Here is an 18,930-nt window from a genome sequence, read left to right as displayed (position 1 = left end):
AACCTGGCCTAGAGGGAGAGTAACCTGGCCTAGAGGGAGAGTAACCTGGCCTAGAGGGAGAGTAACCTGGCCTAGAGGGAGAGTAACCTGGCCTAGAGGGAGAGTAACCTGGCCTAGAGGGAGAGTAACCTGGCCTAGAGGGAGAGTAACCTGGCCTAGAGGGAGAGTAACCTGGCCTAGAGAGAGAGTAACCTGGCCTAGAGAGAGAGTAACCTGGCCTAGAGAGAGAGTAACCTGGCCTAGAGAGAGAGTAACCTGGCCTAGAGAGAGAGTAACCTGGCCTAGAGGAGAGTAACCTGGTCTAGAGGGAGAGTAACCTGGTCTAGAGGGAGAGTAACCTGGCCTAGAGGGAGAGTAACCTGGCCTAGAGGGAGAGTAACCTGGTCTAGAGAGAGAGTAACCTGGTCTAGAGGGAGAGTAACCTGGCCTAGAGGGAGAGTAACCTGGCCTAGAGAGAGAGTAACCTGGTCTAGAGAGAGAGTAACCTGGTCTAGAGAGAGAGTAACCTGGTCTAGAGAGAGAGTAACCTGGCCTAGAGGGAGAGTAACCTGGTCTAGAGGGAGAGTAACCTGGCCTAGAGGGAGAGTAACCTGGCCTAGAGGGAGAGTAACCTGGCCTAGAGGGAGAGTAACCTGGCCTAGAGGGAGAGTAACCTGGCCTAGAGGGAGAGTAACCTGGCCTAGAGGGAGAGTAACCTGGCCTAGAGGGAGAGTAACCTGGCCTAGAGGGAGAGTAACCTGGCCTAGAGGGAGAGTAACCTGGTCTAGAGAGAGAGTAACCTGGCCTAGAGGGAGAGTAACCTGGCCTAGAGGGAGAGTAACCTGGCCTAGAGGGAGAGTAACCTGGCCTGGCCTAGATGGAGAGTAACCTGGCCTAGAGGGAGAGTAACCTGGCCTAGAGAGAGAGAGTAACCTGGCCTAGAGGGAGAGTAACCTGGCCTAGAGAGAGAGAGTAACCTGGCCTAGAGGGAGAGTACATGTTACCCCGTTTCTTCTCATGTTAATCTGCTCATATCTCCCCTCAAGTGCACGTTATTGGTACCCCTAAATCTCATCTATTCCCTCTCTATAATCAGACTCATCCACTGACGGACTAAAAAAAACTGTGTTGTTGTGTGTTCCAGTCCACAGGATTGGTCGAACCGGTCGATCAGGGAAGACTGGGATCGCCACCACTTTCATCAACAAAGGCTGTGGTAAGAAACCACCTGATTCCTCAACATTTAGCCATCATGTTGGCTTCCGTTGCATGTTGTGGGGTCTGTATCCATGTATCATGTTCTGGGGTCTGTATCCATGAATCATGTTGTGGGGTCTGTATCCATGAATCATGTTGTGGGGTCTGTATCCGTGGCTGTTGAATCATGTTGTGGGGTCTGTATCCATGGCTGTTGAATCATGTTGTGGGGTCTGTATCCATGAATCATGTTGTGGGGTCTGTATCCATGAATCATGTTGTGGGGTCTGTATCCATGAATCATGTTGTGGGGTCTGTATCCATGAATCATGTTGTGGGGTCTGTATCCATGAATCATGTTGTGGGGTCTGTATCCATGAATCATGTTGTGGGGTCTGTATCCATGAATCATGTTGTGGGGTCTGTATCCATGGCTGTTGAATCATGTTGTGGGGTCTGTATCCGTGGCTGTTGAATCATGTTGTGGGGTCTGTATCCATGGCTGTTGAATCATGTTGTAGGGTCTGTATCCATGGCTGTTGAATCAGATGCCCCTTAAAACAGATTTGTAGAGAAAACACCTGTCTAATGCCCTGGGTTGTAATTCCATTAAGATACTTAATTAACAGAATAAAAAAAAAAAAATGTAAACACAATAATTTGCAACAGAAAATAAAAATGATGCTTGGATCAGTCCAGGTAGTTCCTCGCTATTGCAGTCCTTTTCTTGTGTTTCTTATTGTTCACAACCCTGAAATCGTCCCTCCTGTAGATGAGTCGGTGCTGATGGATCTGAAGGCCCTGCTGATAGAAGCCAAGCAGAAGGTTCCTCCTGTTCTACAGGTCCTACAGACAGGAGACGAGACCATGCTGGATATCGGAGGTAACGCGCACTATCCTGGTCTCTTTCTGCTACTTACTCTCCCTCCTTCCTTTCTCTCTCTCTCTCTATATATATATATAGATACGTATATATACAGTTGAAGTCAGAAGTTTACATACACCTCAGCCAAATACATTTAAACTCAGTTTTTCACAATTCCTGACATTTAATCCTAGTAATAATCCCCTGTCTTGGGTCAGTTAGGATCACCACTTTATTTTAAGAATGTGAAATGTCAGAATAATAGTAGAGAGAATGATTTATTTCAGCTTTTATTTCTTTCATCACATTCCCAGTGGGTCAGAAGTTTACATACACTCAATTAGTATTTGGTAGCATTGCCTTAAAATTGATTAACTTGGGTCAAACGTTTCGGGTAGCCTTCCACAAGCTTCCCACAATAAGTCGGGTGAATTTTGGCCCATTTCTCCTGACAGAGCTGGTGTAACTGAGTCAGGTTTGTAGGCCTCCTTGATCACACACGCTTTTTCAGTTCTGCCAACAAACTTTATATCGGATTTAGGTTAGGGCTTTGTGATGGCCACTCCAATACCTTGACTTTGATATCCTTAAGCCATTTTGTCACAATTCTGGAAGTATGCTTGGGGTCATTGTCCATTTGGAAGACCCATTTGCGACCAAGCTTTTAACTTCCTGACTCATGTCTTGAGATGTAGCTTCAATATATCCACATAATTTTCCTGCCTCATGAAGCCATCTCTTTTGTGAAGTGCACAAGTCCCTCCTGCAGCAAAGCACCCCCACAACATGATGCTGCCACCCCCGTGCTTCACGGTTGGGATGGTGTTCTTTGGCTTGCAAGCCTCCCCCTTTTTCCTTCAAACATAACGATGGTCATTATGGCCAAACAGTTCTATTTTTGTTTCATCAGACCAGAGGACATTTCTCCGAGAAGTACGATCTTTGTCCCCATGTGCAGTTGCAAGACATAGTGTCTTTTTATGGCGGTTTTGGAGCAGTGGCTTCTTCCTTGCTGAGCGGCCTTTCAGGTTATGTCGATATAGGACTTGTTTTACTGTGGATATAGATACTTTTGTACCTGTTTCCTCCAGCATCTTCACAAGGTCCTTTGCTGTTCTTCTGGGATTGATTTGCACTTTTCGCACCAAAGTACGTTCATCTCTAGGAGACAGAACCCGTCTCCTTCCTGAGCTGTATGACGACTGCGTGGTCCCATGGTGTTTATACTTGCGTACTATTGTTTGTACAGATGAACGGGGTACCTTCAGGTGTTTGGAAATTGCTCCCAAGGATGAACCAGACTTGTAGAGGTTTACCATTTTTTTCTGAGGGTCCTGGCTGATTTCTTTTGATTCTCCCATGATGTCAAGCAAAGAGGCACTGAGTTTGAAATACATCCACAGGTACACCTCCAATTGACTCAAATGATGTCATTTAGCCTATCAGAAGCTTCTAAAGCCATGACATCATTTTCTGGAATTTTCCAAGCTGTTTAAAGACAGAAAACTTAGTTTCTGTAAACTTCTGACCCACTGGAATTGTGATACAGTGAATTATAAGTGAAATAATCTTTCTGTAAACAATTGATGGCGAAATGACTTGTGTCATGCACAAAGTAGATGTCCTAACCGACTTGCCAAAACTATAGTTTGTTAACAAGAAATGTGTGGAGTGGTTGAGAAACAAGTTTTAATGACTCCAACCTAAGTGTATGTAAACTTCTGACTTCAACTGTGTGAATATGTGTGCGCGTGTGTGTGTGTGTGTGTGTGTGTGTGTGTGTTTCTCTCTCTTTCTGTTGATATATTTCTATCGCTTCTGCTGCTTCTCTGTCACTCATTTCTCCTTTTCTATTCACAGAAGTTACTATTTAAAATGAAAAGCGTATTGCTGTAACTATGATTTTAGTAGCCCAAGATGTCTGCCATCTCTTGGTTCCTCCCCCCATTCTAACCTACCTGTTGTTTTTCTTACTACTGTTCCCCAGGAGAGAGAGGCTGTACATTCTGCGGTGGTCTTGGTCATCGTATCACAGACTGTCCCAAACTGGAAGCCATGCAGACCAAACAGGTCACCAATATCGGACGGAAAGACTACCTGGCACACAGCTCCATGGACTTCTGAATGTACCTCACGAAATACTGTCACCTACTCAATGCTGTGCCTGGTTTGTTTTGCCAGGTACAATGGGGACCAATTGGGATAGTATGACATGGCTGTGTGAGACTGACATGGCTGTGTGAGACTGACATGGCTGTGTGAGACTGACATGGCTGTGTGAGACTGACATGGCTGTGTGAGACTGACATGGCTGTGTGAGACTGACATGGCTGTGTGAGACTGACATGGCTGTGTGAGACTGACATGGCTGTGTGAGACTGACATCGTTCCCGTGTGACTGACATGGCTGTGATGGCCTTGTTTCTCAGAGAATTGAGGAAGTAACATGTATTTGGTTTGTCTCCGGGACCGATAAGATAAAGACAGAATCGCTCTGTATGTATAAAAGGTTGAACAATTTTTTTTTGTGCAACTCTCTTATTTCTCTTATCTGTTTTGTATTATACATGTAATTACATTTCTCTGCAACGTTAATAAATCAATTTTACGATCCACATCAGACTTTCCACGGGTGCTCAGTTTTTATGGAACGATTTAGTAACTTCTGACTGTAGAAATATGTGTTGAAATACCATTCGATAGAATTACTCTCAGAAAGGGAAGTGTGAGTGTCTTCCGTAACCATGGTGAACACGATAAAGAACTTTTAGATAATTACTAAGAATGAGTTTAATCGTCTCAGTACGATCTGTTTTAATTTATCAAATATGTTACTCGTTTATTTTTCATGTCTTTCTGGTGATGCATGTATAAAAAAAATATATAAAAAAGTCAGATGGAGAGAAAAATAGTATCTTTCTCTGGTAAATGACGTGTTGTAGAGGGGAAGGAAGGGAAGCTTAGACCACTACTGCTGATCTGCAGGTTCACTATCACCTCAGACTGCTCTGAGTGTTGACTACTCTGGAACACAGCGGAGAGACAGGGGAGGAAGGGACTTGACTGTCAGTTGGTAGTGGTGGATGTAACCTTATTAACACAGACTTGGGGAGGGTGCTGAACTCTGAGGTGCTGGTGGTTAACCTAACTAACAGAAATTAGAACGAAGACTACAGAGTTTTACTAGAGGATAACCTAACAGAATTTAAAACAAAAGACTACAGAGTTTTAGGGGAGGATAACCTAACTAACAGAAATTAGAACAAAGACTACAGAGTTTTAGGGGAGGATAACCTAACTAACAGAAATTAAAACAAAGACTACTGAGTTTTAGGGGAGGATAACCTAACAGAATTTAAAACAAAGACTACAGAGTTTTAGGGGAGGATAACCTAACTAACAGAAATTAGAACAAAAGACTACAGCGTTTTACTAGAGGATAACCTAACAGACTTGAGAGAGGACGTAGGCTACACTCAGGTGAAGGTCAAGAACTGTTTGATTACCTCACACCGAGGGAGAGGATGGAGGTTGTTTTCAAGGAGGGGATGCTCTACGTTAGGGGAAACAAGTTTGGAAAGGTGAGTGTTTACAAAGATGATGTATTATCTGCAGGACTTTACTCAACTGAGCTAATAGATGATAGTCTTTACTAATGTTGGAAGAAATGTTGGAAGGCTATTCTCGTCAGATTACAAATTCTGAAAGTTCTTTCAACGCTTAAAGAAGAATTCATCGTGATTGACTGCTGTATCCGTCCACCACAGAAAACGTGGAGGAAGACGTGGATCGTTCTCTACCCCACTAGCATTTTCGGCATCGGTCGAGTCGAATTCCACGACATCCTTGACGGAGGCCACACAACCACCAAGTCCAAGTCCACCCAGTGTAGGAGGATTGTTCAGCTGTGTGACTGCCTCAGTGTTACCCTGGCCCCAGAGGAGAGCTTCCTTCCAGCACTACCTAATGATGGTATAGTGTTTTTAGTCCAGTACTAGGCTTAATCTGTCCATGACACTAGTCCTTAATCTGTCCATGAAACCAGTCCTTAATCTGTCTATGAAACCGGTCCTTAATCTGTCCATGAAACCAGTCCTTAATCTGTGAAACCTTAATCTGTCCATGAAACCAGTCCTTAATCTGTCTATGAAACCAGTCCTTAATCTGTCCATGAAACCAGTCCTTAATCTGTCTATGAAACCGGTCCTTAATCTGACTATGAAACCAGTCCTTAATCTGTCTATGAAACCGGTCCTTAATCTGTCTATGAAACCAGTCCTTAATCTGTCTATGAAACCAGTCCTTAATCTGTCTATGAAACCAGTCCTTTATCTGTCTATGAAACCAGTCCTTAATCTGTCTATGAAACCAGTCCTTAATCTGTCTATGAAACCAGTCCTTAATCTGTCTATGAAACCAGTCCTTAATCTGTCTATGAAACCAGTCCTTAATCTGTCTATGAAAACAGTCCTTAATCTGTCTATGAAACCAGTCCTTAATCTGACTATGAAACCAGTCCTTAATCTGTCTATGAAACCAGTCCTTAATCTGTCCATGAAACCAGTCCTTTATCTGTCTATGAAACCAGTACTTAATCTGTCTATGAAACCAGTCCTTAATCTGTCTATGAAACCAGTCCTTAATCTGTCTATGAAACCAGTCCTTAATCTGACTATGAAACCAGTCCTTAATCTGTCTATGAAACCAGTCCTTAATCTGTCTATGAAACCAGTCCTTAATCTGTCTATGAAACCATTCCTTAATCTGTCTATGAAACCAGTCCTTAATCTGTCTATGAAACCAGTCCTTAATCTGTCTATGAAACCAGTCCTTAATCTGTCCATGAAACCAGTCCTTAAACTGTCTATGAAACCAGTCCTTAATCTGTCTATGAAACCAGTCCTTAATCTGTCTATGAAACCAGTCCTTAATCTGTCCATGAAACCAGTCCTTAATCTGTCTATGAAACCAGTCCTTAATCTGTCTATGAAACCAGTCCTTAATCTGTCTATGAAACCAGTCCTTAATCTGTCTATGAAACCAGTCCTTAATCTGTCTATGAAACCAGTCCTTAATCTGTCTATGAAACCAGTCCTTAATCTGTCTATGAAACCAGTCCTTAATCTGTCTATGAAACCAGTCCTTAATCTGTCTATGAAACCAGTCCTTAATCTGACTATGAAACCAGTCCTTAATCTGTCCATGAAACCAGTCCTTAATCTGTCTATGAAACCAGTCCTTAATCTGTCTATGAAACCAGTCCTTAATCTGTCTATGAAAACAGTCCTTAATCTGTCCATGAAACCAGTCCTTAATCTGTCTATGAAACCAGTCCTTAATCTGTCTATGAAACCAGTCCTTAATCTGTCTATGAAACCAGTCCTTAATCTGTCTATGAAACCAGTCCTTAATCTGTCTATGAAACCAGTCCTTAATCTGTCTATGAAACCAGTCCTTAATCTGACTATGAAACCAGTCCTTAATCTGTCTATGAAACCAGTCCTTAATCTGTCTATGAAACCAGTCCTTAATCTGTCTATGAAACCAGTCCTTAATCTGTCTATGAAACCAGTCCTTAATCTGTCTATGAAACCAGTCCTTAATCTGTCTATGAAACCAGTCCTTAATCTGACTATGAAACCAGTCCTTAATCTGTCTATGAAACCAGTCCTTTATCTGTCTATGAAACCAGTACTTAATCTGTCTATGAAACCAGTCCTTAATCTGTCTATGAAACCAGTCCTTAATCTGTCTATGAAACCAGTCCTTAATCTGACTATGAAACCAGTCCTTAATCTGTCTATGAAACCAGTCCTTAATCTGTCTATGAAACCAGTCCTTAATCTGTCTATGAAACCATTCCTTAATCTGTCTGTGAAACCAGTCCTTAATCTGTCTATGAAACCAGTCCTTAATCTGTCTATGAAACCAGTCCTTAATCTGTCCATGAAACCAGTCCTTAAACTGTCTATGAAACCAGTCCTTAATCTGTCTATGAAACCAGTCCTTAATCTGTCTATGAAACCAGTCCTTAATCTGTCTATGAAAACAGTCCTTAATCTGTCCATGAAACCAGTCCTTAATCTGTCTATGAAACCAGTCCTTAATCTGTCTATGAAACCAGTCCTTAATCTGTCTATGAAACCAGTCCTTAATCTGTCTATGAAACCAGTCCTTAATCTGTCTATGAAACCAGTCCTTAATCTGTCTATGAAACCAGTCCTTAATCTGTCTATGAAACCAGTCCTTAATCTGTCCATGAAACCAGTCCTTAAACTGTCTATGAAACCAGTCCTTAATCTGTCTATGAAACCAGTCCTTAATCTGTCTATGAAAACAGTCCTTAATCTGTCCATGAAACCAGTCCTTAATCTGTCTATGAAACCAGTCCTTAATCTGTCTATGAAACCAGTCCTTAATCTGTCTATGAAACCAGTCCTTAATCTGTCTATGAAACCAGTCCTTAATCTGTCTATGAAACCAGTCCTTAATCTGACTATGAAACCAGTCCTTAATCTGTCTATGAAACCAGTCCTTAATCTGTCTATGAAACCAGTCCTTAATCTGTCTATGAAACCAGTCCTTAATCTGTCTATGAAACCAGTCCTTAATCTGTCTATGAAACCAGTCCTTAATCTGTCTATGAAACCAGTCCTTAATCTGTCTATGAAACCAGTCCTTAATCTGACTATGAAACCAGTCCTTAATCTGTCTATGAAACCAGTCCTTTATCTGTCTATGAAACCAGTACTTAATCTGTCTATGAAACCAGTCCTTAATCTGTCCATGAAACCAGTCCTTAAACTGTCTATGAAACCAGTCCTTAATCTGTCTATGAAACCAGTCCTTAATCTGTCTATGAAAACAGTCCTTAATCTGTCCATGAAACCAGTCCTTAATCTGTCTATGAAACCAGTCCTTAATCTGTCTATGAAACCAGTCCTTAATCTGTCTATGAAACCAGTCCTTAATCTGTCTATGAAACCAGTCCTTAATCTGTCTATGAAACCAGTCCTTAATCTGTCTATGAAACCAGTCCTTAATCTGACTATGAAACCAGTCCTTAATCTGTGTATGAAACCAGTCCTTAATCTGTCTATGAAACCAGTCCTTAATCTGTCTATGAAACCAGTCCTTAATCTGTCTATGAAACCAGTCCTTAATCTGTCTATGAAACCAGTCCTTAATCTGTCTATGAAACCAGTCCTTAATCTGTCTATGAAACATGTCCTTAATCTGACTATGAAACCAGTCCTTAATCTGTCTATGAAACCAGTCCTTTATCTGTCTATGAAACCAGTACTTAATCTGTCTATGAAACCAGTCCTTAATCTGTCTATGAAACCAGTCCTTAATCTGTCTATGAAACCAGTCCTTAATCTGACTATGAAACCAGTCCTTAATCTGTCTATGAAACCAGTCCTTAATCTGTCTATGAAACCAGTCCTTAATCTGTCTATGAAACCATTCCTTAATCTGTCTATGAAACCAGTCCTTAATCTGTCTATGAAACCAGTCCTTAATCTGTCTATGAAACCAGTCCTTAATCTGTCCATGAAACCAGTCCTTAATCTGTCTATGAAACCAGTCCTTAATCTGTCTATGAAACCAGTCCTTAATCTGTCTATGAAACCAGTCCTTAATCTGTCTATGAAACCAGTCCTTAATCTGTCTATGAAACCAGTCCTTAATCTGTCTATGAAACCAGTCCTTAATCTGTCCATGAAACCAGTCCTTAATCTGTCTATGAAACTAGTCCTTAATCTGTCTATGAAAACAGTCCTTAATCTGTCCATGAAACCAGTCCTTAATCTGTCCATGAAACCAGTCCTTAATCTGTCCATGAAACCAGTCCTTAATCTGTCTATGAAAACAGTCCTTAATCTGTCTATGAAACCAGTCCTTTATCTGTCTATGAAACCAGTCCTTAATCTGTCTATGAAACCAGTCCTTAATCTGACCATGAAACCAGTCCTTAATCTGTCTATGAAACCAGTCCTTAATCTGTCCATGAAACCAGTCCTTAATCTGTCCATAAAACCAGTCCTTAATCTGTCTATGAAACCAGTCCTTAATCTGTCTATGAAACCAGTCCTTAATCTGTCTATGAAACCAGTCCTTAATCTGACTATGAAACCAGTCCTTAATCTGTCTATGAAACCAGTCCTTAATCTGTCTATGAAACCAGTCCTTAATCTGTCTATGAAACCAGTCCTTAATCTGTCTATGAAACCAGTCCTTAATCTGTCTATGAAACCAGTCCTTAATCTGTCTATGAAACCAGTCCTTAATCTGTCTATGAAACCAGTCCTTAATCTGTCTATGAAACCAGTCCTTAATCTGTCTATGAAACCAGTCCTTAATCTGTCTATGAAACCAGTCCTTAATCTGTCTATGAAACCGGTCCTTAATCTGTTAATCTCAGTGTTTCAGAGAGTGTAAACTCTCTGCAATCTGAGAAACAGTTGAACCCTGATTTATTAAGGCAGTTTATCTGTTTAAATGTTGGTTTATTACATTTATTTGCCCGCTTTAGTTCTCTTTTTTTCCTAAAATAAACTTGTTGACCTTTGACCTGCCTCCAGACTGTAGAGCGTTCGACCTGAACACCACACAAAGAAGATACACCCTGGCCTCAGAGAACTACCATGACTGGGTGGGGGCTCTCTGCCAACTAGCCTTCCAGGTATGTGTTTTTTTAAACTCCCAGGTACACAGGGAGGAGGGGACTATAAGGGGCTAGTATTCATAAGACAACATTAGAAGGGGCTAGTAGTGTTTGTGTCTCTGGTAGCTCAGCCTATAGCAAATGTGCCCTATTCCCTATAGGGCACCTTATTCCTTGTACTTCACTCATTTTGACCAGGAGCCAATAGGGAGCCATTTTCAAGCAAACCCACTGGCAACAATGAGGAAGTAGTCCTGGTGGTAACAGTTGGTCACCTCCTTACTTCTCCTTCTCTTTACTGCTGCTTACACAAACCCTGTCTCCCCTCCCCCTAGCCTGTCTCCCCTCCCCCTAGCCTGTCTCCCCTCCCCCTAGCCTGTCTCCCCTCCCCCTAGCCTGTCTCCCCTAGCCTGTCTCCCCTAGCCTGTCTCCCCTCCCCCTAGCCTGTCTCCCCTCCCCCTAGCATGTCTCCCCTCCCCCCTAGCCTGTCTCCCCTCCCCCTAGCCTGTCTCCCCTCCCCCCTAGCCTGTCTCCCCTCCCCCCTAGCCTGTCTCCCCTCCTCCCTAGCCCGTCTCCCCTCCCCCTAGCCTGTCTCCCCTCCCCCTAGCCTGTCTCCCCTCCCCCTAGCCTGTCTCCCCTCCCCCTAGCTTGTCTCCCCTCCCCTAGCCTGTCTCCCCTCCCCCTAGCCTGTCTCCCCTCCCCCCTAGCCTGTCTCCCCTCCCCCTAGCCTGTCTCCCCTCCCCCTAGCCTGTCTCCCCTCCCCCTAGCCTGTCTCCCCTCCCCCTAGCCTAACCTGTCTCCCCTCCCCCTAGCCTAGCCTGTCTCCCCTCCCCCTAGCCTAGCCTGTCTCCCCTCCCCCCTAGCCTGTCTCCCCTCCCCCCTAGCCTGTCTCCCCTCCCCCTAGCCTGTCTCCCCTCCCCCTAGCCTGTCTCCCCTCCCCCTAGCCTGTCTCCCCTCCCCCCTAGCATGTCTCCCCTCCCCCCTAGCCTGTCTCCCCCCCCTAGCCTGTCTCCCCTCCCCCCTAGCCTGTCTCCCTCCCCCTAGCCTTTCTCCCCTCCCCTAGCCTGTCTACCCTCCCCCTAGCCTGTCTCCCCTCGCCCTAGCCTCCTCTCGAACCCCATCTCCCTCCCCCTAGCCTGTCTCCCCTCCCCCTAGCCTCCTCTCGAACCCAATCTCCCTCCCCCTAGCCTGTCTCCCCTCCCCTAGCCTGTCACCCCTCCCCCTAGCCTGTCTCCCTCCCCTAGCCACCTCTCAAACCCCAGCTCTCCCTCCACCTAGCCTGTCTCTCCTCCCCCTAGTCTCCTCTCAAACCCCATCTCTCCTCCCCCTAGCCTCCTCTCAAACCACATCTCCCTCCCCCCAGCCTGTCTCTCCTCCCCTAGCCTGTCTCTCCTCCCCCTAGCCTCCTCTCAAACCCCATCTCCCTCCCCCTAGCCTGTCTCTCCTCCCCCTAGCCTGTCTCTCCTCCCCCTAGCCTCCTCTCAAACCCCATCTCCCTCCCCCTAGCCTGTCTCTCCTCCCCCTAGCCTGTCTCCCCTCCCCCTCGCCTCCTCTCAAACCCCATCTCCCTCCCCCTAGCCTGTCTCTCCTCCCCCTAGCCTGTCTCTCCTCCCCCTCGCCTCCTCTCAAACCCCATCTCCCTCCCCCTAGCCTGTCTCTCCTCCCCCTAGCCTCCTCTCAAACCCCATCTCCCTCCCCCTAGCCTGTCTCTCCTCCCCCTAGCCTGTCTCCCCTCCCCCTAGCCGCTTCTTAAACTGTTTTACAATCATAAAACTAACTGAGACTAACTGGGCTTGTATACATCCAGGGTCATCTCTGATCTAGGGTCATCTCTGATCTAGGGTCATCTCTGATCTAGGGTCATCTCTGATCTAGGGTCATCTCTGATCCAGGGTCATCTCTGATCCAGGGTCATCTCTGATCTAGGGTCATCTCTGATCTAGGGTCATCTCTGATCCAGGGTCATCTCTGATCCAGGGTCATCTCTGATCCAGGGTCATCTCTGATCTAGGGTCATCTCTGATCTAGAGTCATCTCTGATCCAGGGTCATCTCTGATCCAGGGTCATCTCTGATCCAGGGTCATCTCTGATCTAGGGTCATCTCTGATCTAGGGTCATCTCTGATCCAGGGTCATCTCTGATCCAGGGTCATCTCTGATCCAGGGTCATCTCTGATCTAGGGTCATCTCTGATCCAGGGTCATCTCTGATCCAGGGTCATCTCTGATCCAGGGTCATCTCTGATCTAGGGTCATCTCTGATCTAGGGTCATCTCTGATCTAGGGTCATCTCTGATCCAGGGTCATCTCTGATCCAGGGTCATCTCTGATCTAGGGTCATCTCTGATCTAGGGTCATCTCTGATCCAGGGTCATCTCTGATCCAGGGTCATCTCTGATCTAGGGTCATCTCTGATCCAGGGTCATCTCTGATCCAGGGTCATCTCTGATCCAGGGTCATCTCTGATCTAGGGTCACCTCTGATCCAGGGTCATCTCTGATCTAGGGTCATCTCTGATCCAGAGTCATCTCTGATCCAGGGTCATCTCTGATCTAGGGTCATCTCTGATCCAGGGTCATCTCTGATCTAGGGTAATCTCTGATCTAGGGTCATCTCTGATCCAGGGTCATCTCTGATCTAGGGTCATCTCTGATCTAGGGTCATCTCTGATCTAGGGTCATCTCTGATCTAGGGTCATCTCTGATCCAGGGTCATCTCTGATCCAGGGTCATCTCTGATCTAGGGTCATCTCTGATCCAGAGTCATCTCTGATCCAGGATCATCTCTGATCCAGGGTCATCTCTGATCTAGGGTCATCTCTGATCTAGGGTCATCTCTGATCTAGGGTCATCTCTGATCTAGGGTCATCTCTGATCCAAGGTCATCTCTGATCTAGGGTCATCTCTGATCTAGGGTAATCTCTGATCTAGGGTAATCTCTGATCTAGGGTCATCTCTGATCTAGAGTCATCTCTGATCTAGAGTCATCTCTGATCTAGGGTAATCTCTGATCTAGGGTCATCTCTGATCTAAAGTCATCTCTGATCTAGGGTCATCTCCCCCTTTCCATGTAATCTAACGTTTACAATGCTCTGCCACTTGACAAAGACTTCTGTGAAATCAGAACAATACTCTGTGTGTCTGGGCCTCTCATTCATACATATGAGCATTATGTTTTAGCATCAATAGTGGTATTCTCTAGTATCATATCACCCTCCTTTTCTTCTGTTGCAGAAAGAGCCTGGACACACAGAGGCCAGAGAGAAGGAGAGAGGAGGTGGGATGGGGATACCTATGGAGGAGAATGAGCTGTATGCTACCTGGAAGACAGGTACATAGAATACACACCCACCCACCAACACACCCACCCAACCACACACCAACACACCCACCCATAAACCCACACTGACACACCAACACATCCACAAACACACAAACCCAACCACACGCACACCAACACACCCACAACAACCACACACAAACCCACACACACCCACACCAACACACAAACCCACACCCACCCAACCAACCAAACTGACACACCCACTAACACCCACACCAACACACCTACCCAACCACACACACACACCAACACACCCACCCAACCACACTGACACACCAACACACCCACTAACACCCACACCAACACACCCACCCAACCACACTGACACACCAACACACCCACCCAACCACACTGACACACCAACACACCCACCCAACCACACACCAACCCAACCACACACCAACACACCCACCCAACCAAACACCAACCCAACCACACACCAACCCAACCACACACCAACACACCAACTCAACCACACACCAACACACCCACCCAACCACACACCAACACACCAACCCAACCACACACCAACACACCAACCCAACCACACACCAGCAAACCCACACACCAGCAAACCAACACACCCACACACCAGCAAACCCACCAACCAGCACACACACACATATACTGTATACACTTTATACAACAGTATGCGGATTTGACTACTGAAAAGCTCAGTGACAACGTGGCACCATCATAGGATGCAACCTTTCCAACAAGTCAGTTCGTCAAATATCTTCCCTGTTAGAGCTGCCCCCGGTCAACTATAAGTGCTGTTATTGTGAAGTGGAAACGTCTAGGAGCAACAACGGCTCAGCCGTGAAGTGGTAGACCACACAAGCTCACAGAACGAGACCGCCGAGTGTTGAAGCGCGTAAAAATCGCCTATCCTCAGTTGAAATTAAGAGTTTAAAACTGCCTCTGGAAGCAACAACAGGACTGTTCGTCAGGAGCTGCATGAAATTGGTTTCCAATGTCTGTCATTGGACTCTGGAGCATTGGAAACGCCTTCTCTGGAGTGAGGAATCATGACAGATGAATCTGGGTTTGGCGGATGCCAGGAGAACGCTAACTGCCCCAATGCATAGTGCCAACTGTAAAGTTTGGTGGTCCAGACCTGAATCCAATCGAGAATCTGTGGAAAGAACTGAAAACTGCTGTTCTCAAATGCTCTCCATCCAACCTCACTTAGCTCGAGCTGTTTTGCAAGGAGGAATGGGAAAAAATGTCAGTCTCTCGATGTGCAAAACTGATAGAGACATACCCCAAGCGACTTACAGCTGTAATCGCAGCAAAAGGTGGCGCTACAAAGTATTAACTTAAGGGGGCTGAATAATTTTGCACGCCCAATTTTTCAGTTTTTGATTTGTTCAAAAAGTTTGAAATATCCAATAAATGTCGTTCCACTTCATGATTGTGTCCCACTTGTTGTTGATTCTTCACAAAAAAATACAGTTTTATATCTTTATGTTTGAAGCCTGAAATGTGGCAAAAGGTCGCAAAGTTCAAGGGGGCCGAATACTTTCGCAAGGCACTGTATAAGCATGCTGCACGTTTTGAGTTTTGGGAAGATAATTTTCACCATAAAAATGCACCTTTTAAAATAAAAGCATTACATGTATAATTGCATTTGTGGTCACTGTTGATAATGGTGTTAACATAACCCCTTTAGAGGTCGCTGGTGATAATGGTGTTTACATAACCCCTTTAGAGGTCGTTGGTGATAATGGCGTTCTCTCGCTAATGGAACATTGACGTTTATAGCCTACTGCCGTGTGCACATCGCTGCACTTATGTGAAGAAATAGCCTAATAGTTTATCAACATTTTAAGCTAAAAGTTCTGATCTGTTGCGTCAGCCTCATTGCGTATAAAAGGAATAGAATAGGTTGACTTTTGTACTATAGGGGATGGTAGATTGACATAGGCTAGTGCTTTTGCTATTCATTAGGCCTACTCATCTTGTTGACTGACGAAAAGTAAACGTGGACAGTTCTAATATCTTAAATATGAGGAATTGGATAAGGACACACGCAGTTGCATCCCGGATGTGTCTGTGTTAACTTGTAGCGGTTGAGAAAGACCCGATCACGTGACGGAGAGCCATGCGAGTGAGAGACGCTTCGCAGCACACTCCGGGAAAAGGGCACAGTGCATCACTCCGTCCGCGAAAGGAAGTGATTTTTTTTAAGGGGGGGTGCCGCCGTGAAATTCGAGGCATTATCAAGTGCTTGTCAAATTGTGAATGAGAGACTATTGGAGTGTGTACAGCCCGCGCAGAACACAAAGCAGAGGTCATGACTTAAGCTACTTTAAAAAAAAATCATCATTAGTCTCATCCTGCAGCCTTATGTATTAAAAATAAAAAAAAATGTAGAACTAAAGTTACATTAATGACTCTAAAATCTATATATGAGAACCCGTTTCTTTGTTAACCAAACAACACAGAATAGCCGCATGTGCGCACTACCTGGAATCGTAAAGAAAATATTTATTTTAAATTCAGCTTTGTTCAATTGTATTCTTCATACTATAAAATAATATAAAATAATGCCACGGAATTCTAAGCAAATGGAGTCTGCTAAATGAACTATTGTAGCCCACAGCCATTTGGCACAGCCAGGTCAGGGCCTAAAGGACAACTCGGTATGCTATTCTGAAATAGACTACATTTTCTTCATATCATGTTTCTTTAGACCTGTCTAAAATAAATAATGGATTTATTGTGAAGGTGTAGGCTATATTACATGGATTTATTGTGATGGTGTAGGTAGACTATATTACATGGATTTATTGTGATGGTGTAGGTAGACTATATTACATGGATTTATTGTGATGGTGTAGGTAGACTATATTACATGGATTTATTGTGAAGGTGTAGGCTATATTACATGGATTTATTGTGATGGTGTAGGTAGACTATATTACATGGATTTATTGTGATGGTGTAGACTATATTACATGGATTTATTGTGATGGTGTAGACTATATTACATGGATTTATTGTGAAGGTGTAGACTATATTACATGGATTTATTAGACTTTTTAAAATGGCTTGTTGGCTGTGTGTGGAAGCCAGGAGATCACCGGTGACAACCACAGCCCTAATTGGAATGTTGACTGTGAGCCTAATCACCCCCAACATCAGTGACCAACCTCACTAATGCTCGTATGGCTGAATGGAAGCAAGTCCTTGCAGCAATGTTCCAACATCCAGTGGAAAGTCTTCCCAGAAGAGTGGAGGCTGTTATAGCAGCAATGTTCCTACATCTAGTGGAAAGCCTTCCCAGAAGAGTGGAGGCTGTTATAGCAGCAATGTTCCAACATCTAGTGGAAAGCCTTCCCAGAAGAGTGGAGGCTGTTATAGCAGCAATGTTCCAGGATCTAGTGGAAAGCCTTCCCAGAAGAGTGGAGGCTGTTATAGCAGCAATGTTCCAACATCTAGTGGAAAGCCTTCCCAGAAGAGTGGAGGCTGTTATAGCAGCAATGTTCCAACATCTAGTGGAAAGCCTTCCCAGAAGAGTGGAGGCTGGTATAGCAGCAAAGGGGGGGACCAACTCCATATTAATGCCCATGATTTTGGAATGAGATGTTCGACATGCAGGTGTCCACATACTTTTGGCCATGATGTGTAGATACGGTACATCTTGGCAATGCGTTCCAGACCCGCCCCACTACGTGTTGTTATCACAGTCATCTGTCCTGTAAGCGCTGAGTGTTTCGAAACAGGACACAGTATGGCCCAATGGAACAGAGAAGGATGACACTGCTGTTTTAGAAGAACTAACGCAGAACGAAAAGGCCTTAAATAAAAAGAAGGGGATGATGAATAAATGAATGTTTTCTAGGGAGCTTTCAAATCAAATTTGATTGGTCACATACACATGGTTAGCATATGTTAATGCGAGTGTAGCGAAATGCTTGTGCTTCAAGTTAACAATGCAGTAATGTCTAACAATTCCCAAACAACTATCTTATACACACAAGTGTAAAGGAATAAAGAATATGTACATAAGGATATATGAATGAGTGATGGTACAGAACGGCATAGGCAAGATGCAGTAGATGGTATCGAGTACAGTATATACATATGAGATGAATAATGTAGGGTATGTAAACATTATATTAAGTAGAATTGTTTAAAGTGGCTAGTGATATATTTTACATCAATTCCCATTATTAAAGTGGCTGGAGTTGAGTCAGTATGTTGGCAGCAGCCACTCAATGTTAGTGGTGGCTGTTTAACAGTCTGATGGCCTTGAGATAGAAGCTGTTTTTCAGTCTCTCGGTCCCAGCTTTGATGCACCTGTACTGACCTCGCCTTCTGGATGATAGCGGGGTGAACAGGCAGTGGCTCGGGTGGTTGTTGTCCTTGATGATTTTCTTGGCCTTCCTGTGACATCGGGTGCTGTAGGTGTCATGGAGGGCAGGTAGTTGCGTTGATGATGCGTTATGCAGACCTCATTACCCTCTGGAGAGCCTTGCGGGTGAGGGCGGTTCAGTTGCTGGTAGGGTGGCTGGTAAGGTGGAGGTGATATGGTCCTTGACAGAAGTGAGTGCTACGATGTGGTAATCATTTAGTTCATTTATCTTTGCCTTCTTGGGTACAGGAACAATGGTGGCCATCTTGAAGCATGTGGGGACAGCAGACTGGGATAGGGAGTGATTGAATATGTCCGTAAACACACCAGCCAGCTGGTCTGTGCATACTCTGAGGACATGGCTAGGGACGCCGTCTGTATTATCCTCAAAGCGGGAAAAGAAGTTGTTTAGTTTGTCTGGAAGCGTGATGTCGGTTTCCGTAACGTGGCTGGATTTCTTTTTGTAGTCCGTGATTTCATGTAAACCCTGCCACATACGTCTCGTGTCTGAGCCGTTGAG

The 18,930-nt window shown here is 44.6% G+C and overlaps 2 protein-coding genes across 4 annotated transcripts in view; both read left to right on the top strand.

The window, feature by feature from the left end:
- Positions 1-4,656, top strand: part of LOC110489243 (probable ATP-dependent RNA helicase DDX41) — a 36,996-nt gene extending 32,340 nt beyond the window's left edge. Inside the window, exons 15-18 of one of the 3 annotated variants that reach the window (XR_005035998.1) lie at positions 1,124-1,195; positions 1,949-2,059; positions 4,029-4,329; positions 4,445-4,656. Coding sequence is in view for 1 of the 3 variants with exons in the window: in XM_036943546.1 (XP_036799441.1) it covers positions 1,124-1,195; positions 1,949-2,059; positions 4,029-4,165 (320 nt within the window). In the remaining 2 variants the exon portion in view is untranslated. Of the gene's footprint in view, positions 1-1,123; positions 1,196-1,948; positions 2,060-4,028 lie in introns of all 3 variants that reach the window. The other 2 variants (XR_005035999.1, XM_036943546.1) reach the window with 2 other exon arrangements.
- A 39-nt stretch (positions 4,657-4,695) lies between these two features.
- The window catches only part of dok3 (docking protein 3), a 59,389-nt gene continuing 45,154 nt past the window's right edge, over positions 4,696-18,930 (top strand). The window contains exons 1-4 of the mRNA XM_036943547.1: positions 4,696-5,622; positions 5,809-6,013; positions 10,627-10,727; positions 13,942-14,038. Coding sequence (XP_036799442.1) covers positions 5,566-5,622; positions 5,809-6,013; positions 10,627-10,727; positions 13,942-14,038 — 460 coding nt within the window. The 5' untranslated portion in view covers positions 4,696-5,565. The remainder of the gene's footprint in view (positions 5,623-5,808; positions 6,014-10,626; positions 10,728-13,941; positions 14,039-18,930) is intronic.

Source organism: Oncorhynchus mykiss, chromosome 14 (genome assembly GCF_013265735.2).
Source record: "Oncorhynchus mykiss isolate Arlee chromosome 14, USDA_OmykA_1.1, whole genome shotgun sequence".
Taxonomy (NCBI): Eukaryota; Metazoa; Chordata; class Actinopteri; order Salmoniformes; family Salmonidae; genus Oncorhynchus; species Oncorhynchus mykiss.
Note: the sequence above shows the minus strand (reverse complement) of the source record. Positions and strands in the feature narration are given on the sequence as shown.